Source organism: Bos mutus, chromosome 26 (assembly GCF_027580195.1).
Source record: "Bos mutus isolate GX-2022 chromosome 26, NWIPB_WYAK_1.1, whole genome shotgun sequence".
Lineage (NCBI taxonomy): Eukaryota > Metazoa > Chordata > Mammalia > Artiodactyla > Bovidae > Bos > Bos mutus.
In genome coordinates, this window is record NC_091642.1 from 34,754,865 (window position 1) to 34,774,863 (window position 19,999).

At 46.6% G+C, this 19,999-nt stretch overlaps 1 protein-coding gene across 50 annotated transcripts in view; it reads left to right on the forward strand.

Annotated features, from left to right (window-relative positions):
- The window catches only part of SORBS1 (sorbin and SH3 domain containing 1), a 234,403-nt gene that overhangs the window by 184,638 nt on the left and 29,766 nt on the right, over nucleotides 1-19,999 (forward strand). For 30 of the 50 annotated variants that reach the window (XM_070363623.1, XM_070363628.1, XM_070363639.1 and 27 more), the window contains 6 exons: nucleotides 421-486; nucleotides 1,074-1,175; nucleotides 5,324-5,373; nucleotides 12,253-12,425; nucleotides 15,114-15,199; nucleotides 18,194-18,361. In XM_070363623.1, the coding sequence (XP_070219724.1) occupies nucleotides 421-486; nucleotides 1,074-1,175; nucleotides 5,324-5,373; nucleotides 12,253-12,425; nucleotides 15,114-15,199; nucleotides 18,194-18,361 (645 nt within the window). Of the gene's footprint in view, nucleotides 1-420; nucleotides 487-1,073; nucleotides 1,176-5,323; nucleotides 5,374-12,252; nucleotides 12,426-12,980; nucleotides 14,448-15,113; nucleotides 15,200-18,193; nucleotides 18,362-19,999 lie in introns of all 50 variants that reach the window. The other 20 variants (XM_070363634.1, XM_070363635.1, XM_070363636.1 and 17 more) reach the window with 2 other exon arrangements.

Sequence of the window (19,999 nt, forward strand, 5' to 3'; positions counted from 1 at the left end):
ATTTGTGAAGACATGATAAAGTTTACAGTGGGAAATACTACCTCCAAAGTGTAGGCTCACAGTGTCCGTCTTTGTTGGAAAAGAACAATGTGGAATTGAAATGTTTCTATTTTCATTCAAATTGGTGTTAATGCTTTTTCTTTGTTCTATTTAAATTTTCATTATTTCGTATCCAACAGTGATTTCCCTGAGATCTAGATGTAGAAACAAACCCCCCACTTCACGTTTCCAGCTCCCAAGAGTTCTGTGGGGTCCCCAGGCAGCCTCAGGAGGCGGAGTGCCTGCTCCTTCTGTTTTTAGTTCACTTTTCTGTGTTGAGACAGTTCTCCTAGTGTTGCCCCTCTTTGTTTGAGCCGGTCTCCATGTTTGTCTTTATGTCTTTATGCTCATTTCTTCATTTCCTCCTCTGCTTCCCGTCAGCCTCCCAAAAAGATATGGGATTATACTCCTGGAGACTGCTCTATCCTTCCTAGAGAGGATAGAAAGGTAATTCCGCTGTGCTCCTCCTGCGGGCTGTGTGTATGCTCTGGCCTGACTAGTGTGTGTGTGTTGTGGGGTGTTTTTCTTTTAATAAATCCCCTACTCCCCCCTCCCCTGGTTTTTTTTTTTTTTTTTGAAAAAACTTGATTATAACTTTTCATTTTTGGCTTGGTGATAAAACAGTTTAACAAAGTCTCTAAGACTTATACTAATACGTAGAGGTTTTAAAAGCAATTACTTATTCTACTGACATATAGTATGTGTCAGAGTCACCATACTCTGAAAAGAGAGAAAAATAGGTATTTCCTCAAAGGTAGGTTTTTGTGGTATATGTAGTTCCTCTCTTTAGCAAGTAGAGTAGCGTTTTGGAGCTCTGATTGCCACAGGATTTATATTCTCTCTGCCTAATGCTGCATTCTCGGTTTTCCTGCCTTTAACTCATTTCTAGTAAGCTCTTGTATTTTAGTCATGCCCATCTTTGCCTTATTAATGTATGATACTAAACAAACTCATTTTTCTAATGTAACCTTCCATGCTGTCTGCCTTTCCTTCTAACTAAAACGCTCTTTCCCATCTTTTCTTTCTTGAACCAGACTAATCTAGAAACTGATCTCAACCTCTGCCAAAAAGAATTAGAGGCAGATTTAGAAAAAACGGAGACACTTAATAAAGCACCCAGTACAAACCTGTCACAGGTATTTCTGAGTTTTTCTCATGCCCTCAGTTCCCTTTGCTCTCTTCTTTGTTCTGTGGTTTTTGATGTAGTCAGGGTGATGAATGGTTATGTTGGTTATTTTTAAGCTGCATGGCTCTCTGACTCCTGGTTTAGATCCCCTTACCTCCTAACTTAATTTTTGCTTGGATTTTTTTTTTTTTTTGAGCTTGGCATTTTCCTTACAGGGGATTTTTCATATATATATATATATACACACACACACACACACACATACATACATACATACATACATACATACACAGACTGGCTGGTGATTTAACTACTCCCCTGCCCTTACCATCCTCTTTCTTTGCTTTCAAGGGGTCACCCTTACAGCTCCCCTCTGCCTCCTTGGGTGTATACCTTCTCTGAATTTTCAGGGAGCCTTTTGTGGGCAACTTCCATATATTTTTTGCAGCCTGGGAGATACAAACCTCAGAGATCATTTTCAAAAACATAGCCGCCGTGAATCAAGTGCCTCTTATGTGGACGGCACCGTCAGAGTAGTAGTATTTGTAATTTGCAAGGTCAGAAAGTTCTTAATGAGAAAATGTACTCCGGAGGCCAGACAGCCTGGCCACATGCATTTGAAACTCAGCCTGCATTGATATTTTTACAGGGAGCTATGTCCCAGTGTGGTTTATTAAGGGATGTGTCAGAGAGAAAAGAGAGTCCAAGATAAATGGGCTCCCAAGGGAAAGAAAAATACCAAATGTTTGGAGAACGGCTCCCCATGGCTGCCTGACAAAACAAAGGAGACTCTTACCAGGAAAGGATATCTTTACAGAAAATAAAAAGGAATGCGGACACTGCTGAAGAGGCTAGGACATCCACAGACTGTGGCGGGAGACATGGAAAATGCTTGCAGACCACGTTATTCTTAAACAGAACTGAGACAAGGAGGGTCAGGCCACCAGTATAGGTTACTTGGGTGTGAAGTCACATAGAGCCAGAGATTCAAACCGGGTGATTATGTCTACAGCCAAGGGGGCCAGGATAAGACGGGGGAAGGAACTGTAAGCAGATGCAGAGGAGTTAGCGTTTGGGAGTCCAGAGTCCCCAAAGGCAGAGTTAGCCTGCAGGGACCAGGGGTTAGGCCCAGGGGAGTGCAGAAGATGAGCAACAGTGCTTGCAACCAGGCGGATAGGTGATGGGGTGGGGCGGGGGGAAGGTAGGGGGCTGAGTCTCCACCCAGGGCAAAGACTGGCAGCAGCTGTCGCTCTTGTGGGAATGGAGGTCTGAGCTGGTTTTGAAGGAGAATTGTGGCTGTAGGTAAGTCCTGAAGTGAGCCAAGAGGCAGGACGGGAGCCCCAGCCAGTCAGCAGGCACTCTTTTCAAAGTAGCCTAGGGAGAGTGGTTCTGCAACAGGTGCCAGGATGGACAGCAGCCAGAGGTTACTGAGCTCATGGCAGCCTCCCTTGGGCAGAGATGGCATCTGGTACCCACAGCTCTGCCTGTGGCTAGGTGGGCCTGAAGAGGTTGCATGGATGGGTCATCTTGACACTGATTCAGTTATGTGTTACCCATGGCCCTTAGTTAAGGCATGTGAGATGTGCTGAGAGAGGTTCTAAGTTGGCACAAAAGTGGACACATTACCTTCAAGAACACAGCAGCTAACCACACTCATAAATAAAAGAGCTCCAGTAGTACATAGCAGTGCCTGGTAAGAGCAGAATGACCACTGTGGGCTCTCAGGGCTCAGGAGAGGGGGAAATCTTCCAGAAAATCAGGGGAGACTTATCAGGAGTTAGGCCTGATCTTAAGGAATGGATGGAATTTAGGTACCTGGTGAAAGTGGGGGCCATCCATTGGAGGCATGGTAGAAGGCACAAAATATATTTAATATAGATTCAGGAATAAAGTAGATGAATTCAGCTATAATAGAACATTTTGGGTGATAATAGTGGGAGGCAGGTTTGGGAAAAGAGGGTTGACCCTGGGTTATAGAGGCTCAGAAAATATGGTTAATGGGATGATTGATTTTTCCCTCCAGTCAATGATGTAATTCAGGAAGTGTTTTAGGAAGCTTAGTGTCGTCACTCTCAAGAGGCTGAACTGAAGGGAAAACCTCCAGTTGAAGGTTGAGAGGGCAAGGAGACTGCCACAGCGGTCTGGGCGTGCAGGGGCGAGAGCCTGTGCTCCAGTGGCACCAGCGGGAAGCCAGGGGGAGGTGGATATGAGAGAGAGCTCACAGAGGAAATTGCAGTGAGACCTTTTTTAAAAGAATTATTTAGCCAATGCCTTATTTTAATTAAAAAAAAAAAACAAAACTTCCTTTATTTCTCTCTCTCTCTTTTTTATTAATGGGGGCACACAGCATGTGGCATCTTAGCCCCCAGATCAGGGATTGAACCCTTGCCCCTTGCATTAGAAGCACAGAGTCTGCAGAGTCCGAACCCCTGGACCACCAGGGAAGTCCCACAGTGAGACACTTTAACTAATTGGTGTAAAGAACAAAGAACTGAGGGTAGGGATAGGAGACACAAGTGTCGGGTTCGGGGAAGGAAGCAGGAGGGATGGGGATGTCAGTATGTCACATAAGAAAAGATGGGGAGAAAGTGCAGAAGGAAGATGAAGGAGGTAGTTTCAGGTATGTCTGAGGTGTTGGCTGTGGATCATATGGGGCTCTCCAGGCAACAGTTGGAAATAGATGAGAGGCAGGGGCGTTGAAAGTCAGTCAGTCACCCGAAGAGAAGTGCTGGGTGAAGCCCTGGGAGCGGAGCAAGGATTGAAGGGAGAGAGAGGATGGGGGACCAATAGCCCCCCATGGGGATCTTGTCTGACAGAGAACAGAGGAGGGGGATCAGAGAAAAACAGCAAGGAGGAAATGTGAAAGGTGGGGGAAACGTGAGAGCTGACTGAAGGGTCTCCCCAAAATAGACTCTGAGGGAGAGTCAGTGCATCTGATAACCAGCAGGCTTCTAAACACTTTAGAGGTCCCCAGGAAAGTAGTTGATGGGAGCTAGAGTTATGTGGTAAAGAATCAGGGGAGCCCCTAGAGGTATGGCGCTGGCTGACAACCTGTGAGGGGGGAAGGCAGGAAGCTGGTGTTTCCAGAGGACTCATCAGGGTTGTGCCGAAGCTCTTCCACCATGGAAACCTGTCATGGGCAGGTGCCGAGGGTGGGAGGCTCCAGGAGAGGATGGGTGGGAGAGGCCAGTGTGGGCACAGGGGCTGGACGTGGAGGGGAGAGCAGTGGTTTCCCAGGAACACTGGGGGTAAGGGCCAGAGGACAGCCGGCGTGAGCCCCCAAAGAAGGCTGCCTCCCCTCCCACCATCTCCGCCTCCTTTCCCAACCTCTTCCTTCTCCTCCTCCTGCTGTTTTCTTTCTCTCCTTTCCCCAAGTGCCTCTTCTCTTCCAGAGAGCTTGTTCTTGAAGTGGTCATTAGCAGAGATCGAAGCGTCTTTAAAAGTGAAGCTGTACATTGACTTATTCAACTACCATGTTATTTTAAAAACAAATACATCACACCCTTTGCCTTTCCTTCTGCAAGATGATAGACACCCTAAGCTCTGTAATTATGCTGCTTTTTATCTGCATAGAGCTCTTGGTTTTCTCTCTTTTGCATAGTGGCCTGTCATTTGATAACACGCTCTCCTCAGTGAAACAGGCATTGCTCCCCATTTCCAGGGGTAAATGAATGATCTAGAAGTATGGTCTTTTTAAATGCTTTTTTTTGGTTTGTTATGTACCTGATGAAGTGTTGGGTGACACTCTCTGGTCGTGGCACTTGGGTGCATGACGAAGTCTGGTGGGCTTGGCAAGGGGTCCGAGGGCTGGGGATAAGCTGGTGCAAGGTGCTGTCCATGTCACTAATGCATGTTGCGAAGTGGTGGGCCATCCACCCAGTGGGCCTGCGACTGGAGATACCCATGAGGAGTGGGCCGTCTCCTGACCCACGCAGAGAGCCTTGGGTGCAGCCCCCGGGAGGCAAAAGCCCGGAAATCCTCCTCCCAGAGAAAGAGCACTGCTGTCCACCTGCACTGAGCCCTTTCCAGCTCAGTTCGGCTCCCTGCCTCCCGGACGGCTTCATCTAAACTAGGACAAGAAAGCGACTTCTCTATTTTCCCCTTGGCTTGAAATAACTGAGTCAAAGTAAGTCTTTTTTTTTTTTTTGATGTTTACAGAGCTCAGCAGTCAGCCCGACTCCAGACATTTCTTCAGAGCCTCCTGGATAGTAAGTTATCATTGTTTACATGGCTTGATGTATGAAATGTCCAAAATGGGAAGGCTTGTGTTTCGTTTGTTTCAGTCTAGTTCCTTCGAATGATGTACAGTTTGGTGATAAGTAGCAATTATAGTCTTAAAATTATTTTTTTCTCTTCCTTTTCCGAATTAATGTTGTGATGTTTCATCTTACCTCTGATAAGCCTTTCCCTGTGTTGGCTTCTTTACCTTTGGCTGTAAGCTTATTTGTCTGAATTGAGAAGCTGATTACTGGGAGCGGGGAGGGGTGTGTGACTGAGGTGCATCTGGTATAAAGGTGACTGGAATGAGGGGGGTGAAGTCTTCAGGCTGGACCTGTCACAGGAAAGATGGGGCCAACTTGTTTCATTCTCCGAGATCTGGGTTTATTCCCCTATACCAATTCTTGGAATTCTTCCTGGCTCGTGAATGCACAAGCCATGCACTTCCTCATAGGGTGACTGCCGGCCTCCCCTCCCCTCCCCCAAGCCAACCTACATCCTCTCCAAGATTTCTCTTCTCCATACTTAGCTATGCAGCTGTCAACCCAGCTGGAAATGTTCCGTTGTTGCCCCACCCCCTTACAAACGTGTTGGTACCTCTTATTGGCACTTCCTTCTGTGCCTGTATACCTGACTGGTGCTCTTGTGTTTTTGTGACTACAATAAACTGTGAACCCCATGAGGGTAAGGACTGCATACCCGTAGTGCCTGGTGCACCCAGTAGATGTGGGGACTGTTCGGGTAGAAGCAGCTTCTCGTCACCATGAGATTATAATCTGTATCTCACTCTGAAATATGACGGGGAGGAAAGGCTCACTATTATTCGCTGTTCCATTTGGGTTGGGTAACTCTGCACAGAGCAAAGTTCAGCTGTGCAGCAGATAGAAGCCTGACTTGGTGTGAATGCTGAGTTTATGGATTTGGGGGTCAAATATTACAGTCACTTGGGCATATCCAGTCTATCATATCTGGCCAGGGAAGACATTTTGCAAGAGTAGTTTCATTTGAAAGTCAATCATCTGGGATTAGGGTATGTTGGTGAGTGTGTTTCAGGTGGCTGGCTGACTGAATTTCTAATGATCTAAGGCTTTATGCCGGGTATTCTGATAGAAGCATAACATATAGCCCCCTAATAGTTTCAGGGCCAAAAAATACATAAATAAATAAAAAGGCAATGTGGCAACTGAATAAAATAGATTGTAGAGGTTAAAAGTATTCAGAAGGCAGCTTCCACAGGCTGTTAAGAACACAGATCTTCAATGAACAGGTCTTGAATGAAAGAATTTGAATGGTTGTTTGCACACTTAACTATGTGCCAAGTCTTGTGCTTAGCGTTGCATTATACTTTACCTCATTTAGTCCTCAGCATTCTCGGATCAGCTGTTATTTTTATTCTGCATTTTATCGGTGAGGAAACAGGCACGTGAAGGTAGTGTGTGCCTGGCTTCCGCAGCTGTGCGTGGCAGAGCTACCACCAGCGTAGGAGCAATGACATGCTAGGCCAGGGAACTGCTGAGCTCTACTGGTGCCCTCTATAAACTCTCATCTGCACCAATATTGATTCAAAACTGGGTGTTAAATTAACCAAAGAAAGGCATGCTAGAGTTTACTGTTTTGAGTGACTAAAAAAAGAAAAAACAAGGAGCCATTTGTGTAATAGTAAGTGAGCAGGATTGAGGGCATAAAGAATGTTTTTTCGGCTGTGCCCTATGGCATGCAGGATCTTAGTTCCCCAACCAGGGATCAAACCCACATCCCCTGCAGTGGAGGCACAGAGTCTAAACCACTGGACCACCAGGGAAGTTTCCATGCAGGCTTTTTAAATATATATAATTTTTAAAATTTATTTATTGGCCGTGCTGGGTCTTTGTTACTACACAGACTTCTCTGTGGCAAGCAGGGGCTACTCTCTAGCTGTGGTTTGCAGGCTTCTCATTGCGGTACATTCTCCTGTTGCAGAACACAGGCTGTAGGCACACAGGCTCAGTAGTTGTAGTTCCTAGGCTGTAGAGCATAGGCTCGATAGTTGTGGCACACCTCAGCATGTGGGATCCTCGTGGACCAGAAATTGAACCTGTGTCTCCTGCATCGGTAGGTGGATTCTTTACCACTGAGCTACCAGAGAATCCCCTCCATGCAGGCTTTTTAAAAGAGGAAGTTGCTCTCAGACACTCTGAGTACTTGTGTACATAAAGCTATTTGATGTGTTAATTTATCAAGTACTCTGTTCTTGTGTTTCCCTGGTGGCTCAGGTGATAAAGAATCTGCCTGCAATACAGGAGACCTGGGTTTGATCCCTGGGTTGGGAAGATCCCCTGGAGAGGGCAAAGGCTACCCACTCCAGTATTCTGGCCTGGTGAATTCCATGGACTACATGGGGTTGCAGAGTTGGACACGACTGAGCAACTTTCATTTTCTGTTTGTATCATGGAAATAGGTCTCTGAAGACCTCTGTTTTTCAGTCATAGCCCAGTTCTCATCTTGACAGAAATAGATGAGCTTTTCCCTCCTGCTGTTCTTCCTTGTGGGGACTTTTCAGTAATTCAGGCTTGATTCTCTCCCAGTTTGTTCAAATGAGTAAGGTTTTTCGGTGTTTGCAGTTGGGGACGAATCAGCCTGAGTGCAGGGCCTGACATGTAGGAAAGTGTACAGTAAGTGTTTGCTGAATAAATGAATACACCTATAAATCTCAGTTAATTAGAATCCAGCTTGCTTAGCACTGAGGCAGGCAGCTTGTGAAAACGAATCATATGTGAAAGAAATGTTGTCAAGACTTGACTTAACTTAAGCAGCAGTGAAAGACAAGTCACCAAATGGCCCAGGATCAAAAATTCTGTGGTCAGTCCGTAAGAAGTGATGGTGTTGTCTTAAATCCACTTTCACATCTTGAGCAGACTGCAGTTTAGAATTTTATTAGCATGATTCCTTATCACAATGTGAAAAGAACCTGGGAAGAGAGAGAAGGAAATTCACCCATGACCCCAAATATCTTAATACAGCTGTCAGTCTTTCATCTCAAAAAGTATCTTTCATACTTGTGATCATAGTGTATATCCCATTTTGAATTTTATTTCCCTGGAGTTATCAGATCTGTAAGTCAACAGTGTAGACTACTCATCATTTTCATCATGACTTAGCATTTTGGCACGAATATTTTTTTTTTTTTTTTGCTGAAGAGCTTTATTTTATTTGGCCAGCAGGTGGCACTCAAGAACAAGCTGCTCTTTCTTCAGTGGTGATGGTGTACTAGAGAAATCACTTTTCCCCCTTAATCTAATTTTAGATCAAAACACAAATCATTAGGGTAGATTTACATGAGTGATTAGAAACTTCCCTGGGCCTTAAAAATGTCAGAAATCTGTGTGCATGTTGGCATTTAACTGCATTGAATCATTTATTCCACCAATGTGTATTTATTGAACAACAGTGCTAGACACCAGGCATGCAAAGATGCATAAGATAAACTGCCTGGCCTCAAGGAAAAGTGTCATTGGAAAATTACATGATCGTACATGGAGAAGGAAATGGCAATCCACTCCAGCACTCTTGCCTGGAAAATCCCATGGACGGAGGAGTCTGATAGGCTACAGTCCATGGGGTTGCAAAGAGTCGGACATGACTGAGCGACTTCACTTTCTTTCACTTTCACATGACAATCAGAATGCAGTGTTGTAAATTCAGAGATGGAGCCCAGGAAGTGTTTGAGAGGAAAATCAAAGAAAGGTTCTATCGTGCAGCAGCAAATAAAATGTGAATGACAGGGACTTCCCTGGTGGTTCAGTGGCTAAAACTTTATGTTCCCAATGCAGGAGACCCAACGTCGATCCCTGGTCAGGGATCTGGATCCCACTTGCACAGCTAAGAGTTCACCTATGGCAACTAAGATCCCACATGCTGCAATTAAGGCTCAGCACAGCCAAATAGATAAAAGTTTAAAAAATATTGTAAAAAAGTGAATGACAGTCGCATTATATTATAAATACAAAAAATGTTTTGCATGCAGTACTCTAAGATTGTCTGAAAGTGAAAGTCGAGTCTGACTCTTTGTGATCTCATGGACTGTATAGCCCATGGAATTCTCCAGGCCAGAATATTGGAGTGGGTAGTCTTTCCCTTCTCCAGGGGATCTTCCCAACCCAGGGATCAAGCCCAGGTCTCCTGTACTGCAAGCAGATTTTTTACTAGCTGAGCTAAAAGGGAAGCCCCTAAGATAGTCTAGATTCCCCAAAGTCTAGAGACAGTTTTTTTTTTTTTTCCCCCTGAAAACACTAAATTGTTTTGAACAGTGACTCCATGAGGTAGGAAATCTTTGTTTTGCCCTCTGTTTACTTTCGACCTAGGAGAATGATTGACTTTTAGTAGGTGCTCAGTAAATATTTGTAGAGTGAATAAAATGAGCAGTGGAATGACAAATTGAGATCTTCTCTAGAAATACCATTGGCAGTGATTTGCAGAGATGACTGGAGGAAGTGAGGACTGGAGACTTGGGCAGTGGCAGTGTACTTCCTGCAGAAGTGTAGTGGAGCAGTCGTGGGCAGTCCCAGCGGGGAAGAGAGCAGAAGGATTCATGTGACTGGGTCCAGGACAGGGAATAAGCAGGGCTTGGGACTGCTTAGGTCTGGGGAGGGAAAAGGAGGGTGATTCTACTGGCTTTCTGGCTTGGGTGAAGGAAGACGGAGGGACAGAGCTAGGATGGTTTGGAACAGGCTGGGTTCAAGATGTCTGAGGATCATGCGGTAGGGGATGTCTAGAAGATAGTTGAATGTCTGTCTGGAGCTCAAAAGAAATGTCTGTATAGATAACGGATCTGAAGGTGGATTTTGTGGACAGTCTCATCATACCTACTAGTTTTGCAGATGAAAGAAACTGAGGCTGTGAGAAACGGATTGTTTCCAAGTTTTTCAAGATAGCAGGCTTGCCTCAGCTGATCACTTTCCTCATGGGTGCCAGGCTGGACTCACAGCCTGCCAGGACCCAGCCTGCCTCCTCCAGAGCACGCCTGGTGGCATGTTTGGAAACAGTTGGCCCTGAGATGATTACTCTGTTCTCTCACTTTATCCTTCTAGTGAGTGTTTTTGTTGAATCCCTCTTGAAGCTCAGCAGTCAGCTCTGCATCTTAGTCAGGGGGTGAGTTCCCCACGCTATCTCCTCCTGGCTTGTTCTTTCCGAACCCAAAGTGGCTCAACTCAGACTACCAAGGGCTAAGCTTCTTTTTTTCGGTCTTACCATACACCATGAAAGATCTTAGTTCCCTGAGCAAGGATTGAACCCCAGGCCTCAGCAGTGAAGTCGCCAAGTCTTAACCACTGGGTACCAGAAGATTCCTCTGAGCTTCTGAATTTGACTTGTTTTGTTGAGTAATCTGTGGCTGCTAGTCCTGACTGGCCCTTTCTCGATCAGTCTGACTGGTTTCCCCATCCTCTCTGATCTGTTGGAACACAGCAAGACCCAACAACTCTGTGACCATCAGCAAATACCTTTACCCCTCTGGTCCTCGGTTTTCCCTTGGAGAAAGTGGGACAGAGGATATGCCTTTCCAATATTAGGAGATCTAATAGAGATGATATATTTTAAAACATTGTTCAAGAGGTTTTAGATATTGTTTTTAAACAAGGAGCCCCTCAGTAGCAAAGTGTACACATCTGGAAAAAGCATGTTGGCTTTGGTATCAGAAAGAAAACAATTGGCTAGAGCAGATCCATTCTGAGAGGTTTCCTGAGTACTGGTTTGTTGTTCTGATGGAAGCAGGAAAAAATGGTGATAACGGCTGGATAACGGCCAAAGGTGGGGTGGCTGTGGGTAGGGGTGGGTCCTGATAACTGGTGAGGTAGAGGGGGTGTGAGGTCAGGCAGCTGGTTATGGCTGAGAATAAATAAAATATTGGAATGAATCAATGTTATCAAGCTGTTTTATATCTTTCAGCTGAAAAATCCATACTGATACTGGTAAATGGAATTCGGTAGGACAGAAAAGCAGCCTAGTGAGAGCCTGAGTGCTTTTGTGGGAGAAAGGGGGTCACTCCTGATCTGAGTGTGTGTGCACACATGTGTGAGTATGCCCACGTGTCAGTGTGTCTGTGGGTGAAGGCATAGAAAACTGGAATTAGGGGGAGGGGAGGGTTCAGTGAGTAAGTGCTCTTAATTTTTTCTGTGCCCCACCTCATTCCATAAAGGATTTGTGGTAACTTGCAAAAACACCTAGACTTTGAACAAGATGAAGATAAACAAGTGATAGTTGATACTCCATAATGCATGTCCTAAGGTGCTAATACAAATTTTGAAAGCAATGGATGGAATAAGTGCACAAAGAATGCCAGTTTCCGGTTGCACTTGGTGGCTGATTTTCCTGGAGACCCAGGACAGCTGGGCAACTACCTTTTGTTGTTCAATTTCATGCTTCATTGGTCAAAGCACTTGTGAGGAACAACCTAGAAAAGTTACGCAGGTGCTGGACTTGAAATGGCCAACTCTGGCTGGCGACATGTTAGAAGCTCCACTTATGTCCTTGACTCTCTCCTCTTGTGTGCAGTCATTGGGCCCCAGAACCCCCTCCTGTCTGACCCTGCTCTGTGCCCAGGCAGTGATTCTCAGTTATTCTTTGAAAGTACAAATGCAGTCATCTCAGAGTACCTTGCTGTTGGGACACAATTCCTGAACATTCTGGGGCCCCCGAGGGCCTGTGTTGTCTGTCAAGCTCTGTGGCTAAATAAGAATGCCGTTTAGGAAGGACTGTGCTTGGTGAGGATTCCAGGAGCTATGTTTCCTTATCCTTAGCTGGTAATGTGCTTTTTAGAAAACTGTTAAAAATACTAATTGCTGTGGTTTTTTTTTTTTTTTTCCTTCTCTTTTTAAAAATTTCATTGTTCTCAGTGTATATTCTTCCAACTTCCATGCGGTGAAGAGGGAATCCGATGGGGCTCCGGGGGATCTCACCAGCTTGGAGAATGAGAGGCAGATTTATAAAAGTGTCCTGGAAGGAGGAGACATCCCCCTCCAGGGCCTGAGTGGGCTCAAGCGGCCATCCAGCTCGGCCTCCACTAAAGGTAATGGGGTGTAGCCTGCAAGACTGGCCCATCTACAGTGTTATCGGGGTGTCTCTTGGCCATCTGTACCCATTCCTAGGGTGATGGCAGCGAGAGTAAACCTCCAGCTACCGGGATCAGTGTTGACTTGTTCAGATCCATTTCCAGGTCACTGAGCCCTCCCGGCCCCCTTCCTGAGTTTCTCACCGGCCATTTTTCTTTCTGGTTTTAATAGTTCCCTTCCTTTGAATCCCCACCTTGCTCTCCCTGAAGCATCTCTCTCTCTCTCTTTTTTGTTCTGGTTCCCTTTTCTTAGAAATTAGCTGAGCTTTTCCTAATTCTAACAGGGTGGCCATTTTTTGTTGCATCTTTGCACCTGCTTTGCAGCACAGATTATTTTGCTTCCGGACATCGACTGGAAATTAAAACAAACCAAAAAAAAAAAAAACCCCACCAAAACCCTTTGACAAATAAGCATGTTCCCTCTCCCCCTTTCTTTCTTTCTTTTTTTTTTTTTTGTAGCAGCTTTCAGCTTTAACCTAATGGGTCTGTTTATTTTATTCTGCATGCTTCCAGTGGATCGTAAAGGTGGGAATGCTCACATGATTTCTTCATCTTCAGCTCATAGCCGAGCAGTTCACAGTAGCAGTGCGTTAGGCCCTGGGTGTAAGCACAAGAAGCCCCTGTCCGCTGCGAAAGCCTGCATTTCAGAAATCCTACCCTCCAAATTCAAACCCAGGCTCTCTGCTCCCAGCGCTCTCTTGCAGGATAGGAAGAGCATCCTTCTGCCGTCAGAAAAGGCTCAGAGCTGCGAGAATCTTTGTGTCTCGGGTTCTTTGAACGACTCCAGAAGAGGCCTCCCACTGCCAGTTGGGGGCAGCGTGGAAAACCTGCTCATGCGCTCGCGGCGGGACTACGACGGCCGCTCGAGCAGCACGCTGAGCCTGCAGGAGTTCGGCGCCGCCGCCAGGAGGCCCTGTCCGCTCTCGAGGAAGGCCGGCCCGCAGTTTACCATGCTCTACCGCGACATGCACCACATCAACCGGGCTGGACTCTTCCTGGGGTCCGGCTCCTCCTCCAGCGTGCGGGATCTGGCCTCCCACTTCGAGAGGAGCGGCCTGGCGTTGGCCCGGGGCGAGCTGGGCACCAGCCAGGAGGGCTCGGAGCACATTCCCAAGCACACTGTCTCCTCCCGCATCACGGCTTTCGAGCAGCTGATTCAGCGGTCCCGGTCCATGCCGTCCCTGGATCTGTCCGGCAGGCTAAGCAAGTCCCCTACACCCGTGCTGGCCCGGAGCGGCCTCGTGTCCGCCCGCTCGGCCGAGTCCCTCCTGGAGTCAACCAAGCTCCGGCCCCGGGAGGTAGACGGGCTGAGCTCCGGGAGCATCATCTATGCCTCCCCGACGTGTAGCCGGATGGTGGACTCCGCCTTGGGCTTCCGGGGCCTTGTGCCTTCCGAGCCCCTCTCCGCCTGCTCGGACGAGCTGGACCGCTGCTCCAACGTGTCCAGCGACAGCCGAGAGGGCAGCAGCGGCAGCGTTCACGGGGACTTCCCCAAACACCGTCTCAACAAGTGCAAGGGCACCTGCCCGGCCTCCTACACCCGCTTCACCACCATCCGCAGGCACGAGCAGCAGCAGGCCTCCCGGAGGCCCGACTGGCGCCCGGATCCCCGGGGGGACAAGGGCACGCTCCTCAGGAACATCTACCTAATGAGCCCCCTCCCCTTTCGGTTGAAAAAGCCCCTCCAGCACCCTCTCAGACAGCCTGGCCCTGGGGACTTCTCGGGCCAGAAGCCAGAGCCCCCCAGTCAGCCCCATCGGGACGAACCCCCCTCCGGGGGGAGGCCCTCGGTGCCCAAACGCCTGTCTTCCCGGCTCACCATGGCCCGGCTGAGCCGGATCTCAGAGCCCCCTCAGGAGAGACCTGCGACCCCGGAGGTCTGCCCGCGGGCCTTTAGTAACGGGAACTCTGTGCCGTACTCAGACCAGGGCCTGGACAGAAACAACAACCCCCGCGGGGAACTGGGGGCGCCCCTCGGAGGTGGCCTTCCGTGTGTTTGACCAGTCTTGCCTCACCCATCCCTCCATTCTGCTTGCTGTGTTCCCTCCTCCCCTGTGCCCTTGGTGCTCATTTTCTGGTCCGTCCTTTGTTTTCTGTTTGTTTTGCTTGGCAATTAATCATGGCTCGTAGTGGCTGCTCTTCTTTAAAAACAGATTCCCCCATGTCATTTAGACTAACCACCAAACTCTGTTTCGAAAGAAAAATTGGCCGTTTAGCTCATCTGAGAAATTTGTTGATTTGAACTCCCTGAACCCCTTGCAGTTCACACCAATCCTGACTCACGCTGAGGTTTTTTGAGAGGCAGCCTCTCTCGGTGGCCCTGTGTGTGTGTGTGTGTGTGTGAGTGTAGTGTGTGTCCTGTAAGACCCTGCACGCCTTATTAATAGGGACACCTTTCTAAGATGGTCCTCTCTTTGCTCACTTTTGGCCTCTCATTAGTTTTCTGTGTATGAAACTAGTTCACAAGTAAATCCAAAAAGCAGGAGGGAGGGGGTTTGGTTTTTTTTCCTTCAGAATTTGGATACTGATCACCAAACGACAATGGTAAAAACTTGATATTTATCATGGATGAAAGGTGAAATCTTTTCCCAATCTGGTTTCCCACTAAATCTTTGCCTGTTTTAATTCTGCTTTATTGTTTTGAAGATTCAGAGTCACCAAGGCATTTTATACCAGCTGATTACTTGGAATCCACAGAAGAATTTATTCGACGGCGTCATGATGATAAAGAGGTAATTGCCACCTTTGAACTCTCTAAGCTCTTGTGCAGACAAAAATAGTTAGGGAGGTGACATGACCTAGCAGTTAGAATCAAACATAGGGATTTTCACAGGTGACTTTTTATATGACATAGGCTCGATCACTCCTTTTTTAGTCCACTTCTCCCAAAAGTAGGACTGATTTTTTTCAAGACACTAACTTCCAAAGGCCACTTCCAGCCAGTCCTACAGCCCAGGAGGTTCAAAAAGAGGTTGCCCACCTCTGCATTCAGCACCTCGAAAGGGGAGCACCCTCATCCCCACTTTATTATTCTCCAAGGAAGCTTACCCTCTATTGACACAAAGCACAGTTCATATTGTGAGAAGGATGCAATAGGAGAAAGAGGAAATGTAAAAAGAATAATGACCACGATAAATACACTTTATAAAAACATTTTGAAGAAGTTGCCTTTAACTCAGAGATACCCCAAGAACTTCAGGATCAGCCTTTGTCTTGCAGCTGCTGAAACACGTGCACAGCAGTGATCTGACTGGTGGGGCCAGGAAAGGGGCACATTCTCTTGGGATTTAGGAAGAGGTGGTTCTGTATATCAGCTAAATGGGCAGAATCACAAGCTGCTGTTGTGATGAAGTGTTATTACAAGATGTGCTTTCTAGACTTCACATTCCCAGAAGAAAGGGTCCTATTGATTAAACAAGCTCTGAGGACCGTTTTCCTGCAGTGAAAAGACGGAAGAATTGTTTCGAGGCTGGTGGCAGGAGGGGAAGGTGGTCATGTGTACACAACTGTGTCCCCTTCCCTGTAAAGTCCAAAGCCCTTTTCCTGTGTTCTGTTTCGTTGGGGTGATTTCAGAGTCTAGGGGGGTTTTTATTAAGGATTTAGGGTTGGGCTGACATTGAAGAGAGCTGGAGGGTAACAGTCATGCTGTCAGCTGGAGAGACAAAAGACAAAAAAAGACCACAGTTCTGCCCTTCTCGGGCCACCATACAGACAGCACTCAGTAAAACATTTGCACCTGTCTGTGAAAAGATAATCAAGGAAGCATTTGATGAACAGAATTATTTGTGATAACAATGTGAAAAGGTCACAGTGCATGTCCATCAGGCCACAGAACAGACTTCTGTTTGTCACTGTCGCTGAGATATGAGATTCCACCTATTGAAACCTGGCCTGCAATGATGAAGGGAGGTGACATTCCATTTCAGGAGTATAAACCCTAGCATCCAACATGGGAGGTTTTGTAATAGAATTCTCACCTACCATGTGGGAGGCAGGTTTTACTTTGCTGATACAGTGATTCAGAGGATGAGCAGCTTGTTTCCTGAATATACTGGCTCACAGATCCTGGTGTCCTTATCCCTGGTTTTTGGCTTATATATTTAAACTATGGAAATGATGGATTTACTGAGGTCAGATTCAAGCTGGGAGGGGAGCTCTGCTCCATTTGCACCCACTCATATTATAATTAGGCCATGCCATGCGGCATGTGGAATCTTAGTTCCCCATCCAGGAATGGGTTGTGCACCTTGCATTGGGAGCATGGAGTCTTAACCACTAGACTGCCAGGGAAGTCCCACAAGTGGCTTATTATTAACATTGATGATAATGCAGTTCAGAAAACAAGAACCTGTCAGTCTTGGAAGGGACATCGGTGGTCATCCAGCCAATTCCTTTGTTTTATCCAGGAAAGGACTGCCATAGGGTACTGGCTAGCCCCAGACCACATAGAAAGTTACCTTGTAACAGAGGCAGGGCTGGAAACCAGGGCCCTATGGTGTTTCACAAAGCACTTTCTCATGTCTTTTCTCACTGAATCTACCACAACTTAACCTGAGTGCTGGAAATCCCATAGCTATTTGACGAGTTACTGCTTTATCATTGGTAGACCCTAGAGAAGAATAGAAAGGTGGGCCCACCCTCCTTTGGAGCTAGGTGTCACTTAAGGCATTTCACTACCTGCTAGGAGAAGGCTAATGCTTTACTGAGAATGCTCAAAATGATCAGTTCTAATGAATGCCTTCCTGCAAGCAATATTAATTCTGGGAATGCATGATTGGTTTAGAGTAAGAAAACATTAAAATTCTCTTCTGTAGGGTCCTTTCAGTAGTTGGTGAGGACATTTAGTTAAATGTAACATTGTTTATTTTAAAAGGCCTTTAAAAACAGAAATGAATGACTGTTTCCTTAATTTAGGAGAGAATATTTCTTCTAAACTCAGGTACCTTATTCTTAGTTTACTATCTCCTGTACGTATAGTCCACAGCACTCCCTTAAACTCAGCTTCATTTCTCTAAGGAAGAAGTAGTTGAATAAAAAGTACATTAGGATAATAAATGATGCTTTCTGTCCATCACATAAATAGGTTTTGGTGCACATGCTAAAGCCTCCTAAAATTATACTCAGAGGAAGGGTTGGCTGGCATAGGAGGAAGGGTGCCATATTTTCTGAAATGGGTATTTCTACTCTTGAGCATATTCAAATTAGCAGAAATAGGAAGCACAAAATGACCTGCTTGCCACAGAACCCCTTAGTAAAAGCCCACAGCAGTTTTAACAGGCCAGATGTGGGCAGGAGGAAGAGCCCTCCCTGGTTCCACTGTGGGAATACGCTATGGGAGCTCATCACTGGCTAAGCAAGGTAAGGATCGCACTTCCGGCCTCCTGCCATGCTCCATGCTCATGAATGCTCCGGAAGGACCCCTGGATGATGTGGCCTCGGCTGCCTTATATCTGGAGGCAGGACGCTGTCAGCTGAGCTGAGGGATGGTCTGCAGACATTGTAACCACATGGGACCAGCCTTCAGTGCTGCCTAGATTTCTTCTGCAGTGCCATCTCCTCCCTACACAGAGCACACAGTGGGTGGTTACAGTGGGAACATAAAGCCCCTCCAACATCTGTTTCCTCTCTATTGACCCAGCACCTTTTTCCTTAGTTGTTTTTGTTGGCAGTTTTCCAATGCCCTGGACCAGATGATTCACTGCCCATTTTATGCAATTTCATGGCAGAAACTTTTAGCGGACCAGAGACGACTTAAACGCGAGCAAGAAGAAGCCGATATCGCAGCTCGACGCCACACGGGCGTCATTCCAACGCACCATCAATTTATCACTAATGAGCGCTTTGGGGACCTCCTCAATATAGACGATACGGCAAAAAGGAAATCTGGGTCAGAGGTCTGTTTTGGTCACCTCGATCTGCTGCTTGACCCAAAGCAATATTTGCCTCCCCTCAGCATTGCCCTGTGTAGGCCAAATTAGTTCTCCAAGCAGCGTCTGTCATCCTGGCTTCCCTTAGGCTTGCTTTGGCTCTTCTCTGGCTGGTCGGAGGACATGATTCCGTATATGTCCTGTGCTCTGTATGTCCAAGCATGCCTGGCTGCGGGACTGGGATCCACTGGCGCACACTCCGAATGCATGCCTTAGAGCATCGGCTGCCTTCATGAGTCCCGTCTTCTCCATCCGCATTTTACCATGATACTGTGTTGCCTGTGCGTTCTGCTTAGAAACCTGTACCTTAGTTCATATGCATTAGTGGCCATGGTGTGGACAATTACAAGCTTCTTTGAAGAGATGGTTTAGTGAAACTTGTATTACATGCTGTACTGCTGCTTGGTATCCTACAATGATACAATTGAAGTGTTCAAGAGAACTGAAACCTCACTGAGGAATTTTGAAAGCCAGAGAGTTTTGCAGTTAGGGCAAGCCATGGAGGGTAAGAACTCTCTGAGAGCCATTTCCTCCATTCCCTTAATTTGGACATTTCTCAGCTGAGATTACGAAACTTATTATTATACAAGGAACAAAGAGGCACAAGCCTTTAAAGTGATATTATCTGGACCTTGGCCTCCTGTGCAAAGGTCAGCATGTTGAAATGCTCATGCTGGCCAAATGCTGCATTTTGTGTCAGAGTTTGTTTTGCCACATGACCTTTAAGTAGCCCTGCCTATGATTAGCTCCTTTTGGGGAAGTGTGTGTGTCTGGGGTTTGGGCAGGTGGGGATGGAGGAATGGGGGAGTGACACCAAAGTATATACAGTTTGATAATCGTTCAGTGTAACAGCTGATTAATATTCATGTCTCTGTCTTTCGAGTGACAGAAGCACTACTGGTTATTCTTCAAATGGTTTGGGTTTTGTTTTTGTTTTTTTTTTAAAGGAGTAGAAGGTGACTGTGACAGAGAAGAGGGGAACCAGGTGAAAAGGAAAGCTGGAGAGGGGAAAGTGGCTCTAAAGTGATAGAGAAAAATAAAATGTAATTTAAAAAAAGGCAGAACTTATCAAGAGTAACTCAGATGCAAGGAAAAGACAGCTCCCAGCCTTCAGCATTCCAGCTCCTCCATACCACTCTGCTCTGAAGGTTCTGGTGACGGGTTATCCTTGTTCCCGGACCTACCTGCTTGTGAGTGATGGAGGAGGTGGGAACATGCAGAGGCAACCTAGGACTGCCTACTCCTTGTAGATAATACACGCAAATGAAATGCAACCAGGGCACAGTAACCATAGACAGAGGCAGCTGAACTCTGCCTAACCCACCTTGCATCCCTTCTAGAGCAGAGGTTCTCAAACTTGAGAGTGTCAGAATCCCCTCAAGGCTTGTTAAAATACAGGTTGCTGGTCCCCATCCACCAAGTTTCTGATTCTGGGTTGTGATCTGAGAATTTGTGTTTTTGAGCAGTTCAGGGACTGCATGTTGAGAATCTCGGCCCTAGATGCTGACTGACAGACATCGGAAGACAAAGACCAATGAGTCCTGGTGTTCCAGACCATGTAGATGTACCTCTGTCCCATTACCAATGTGTCCCAGTGTACTAGTC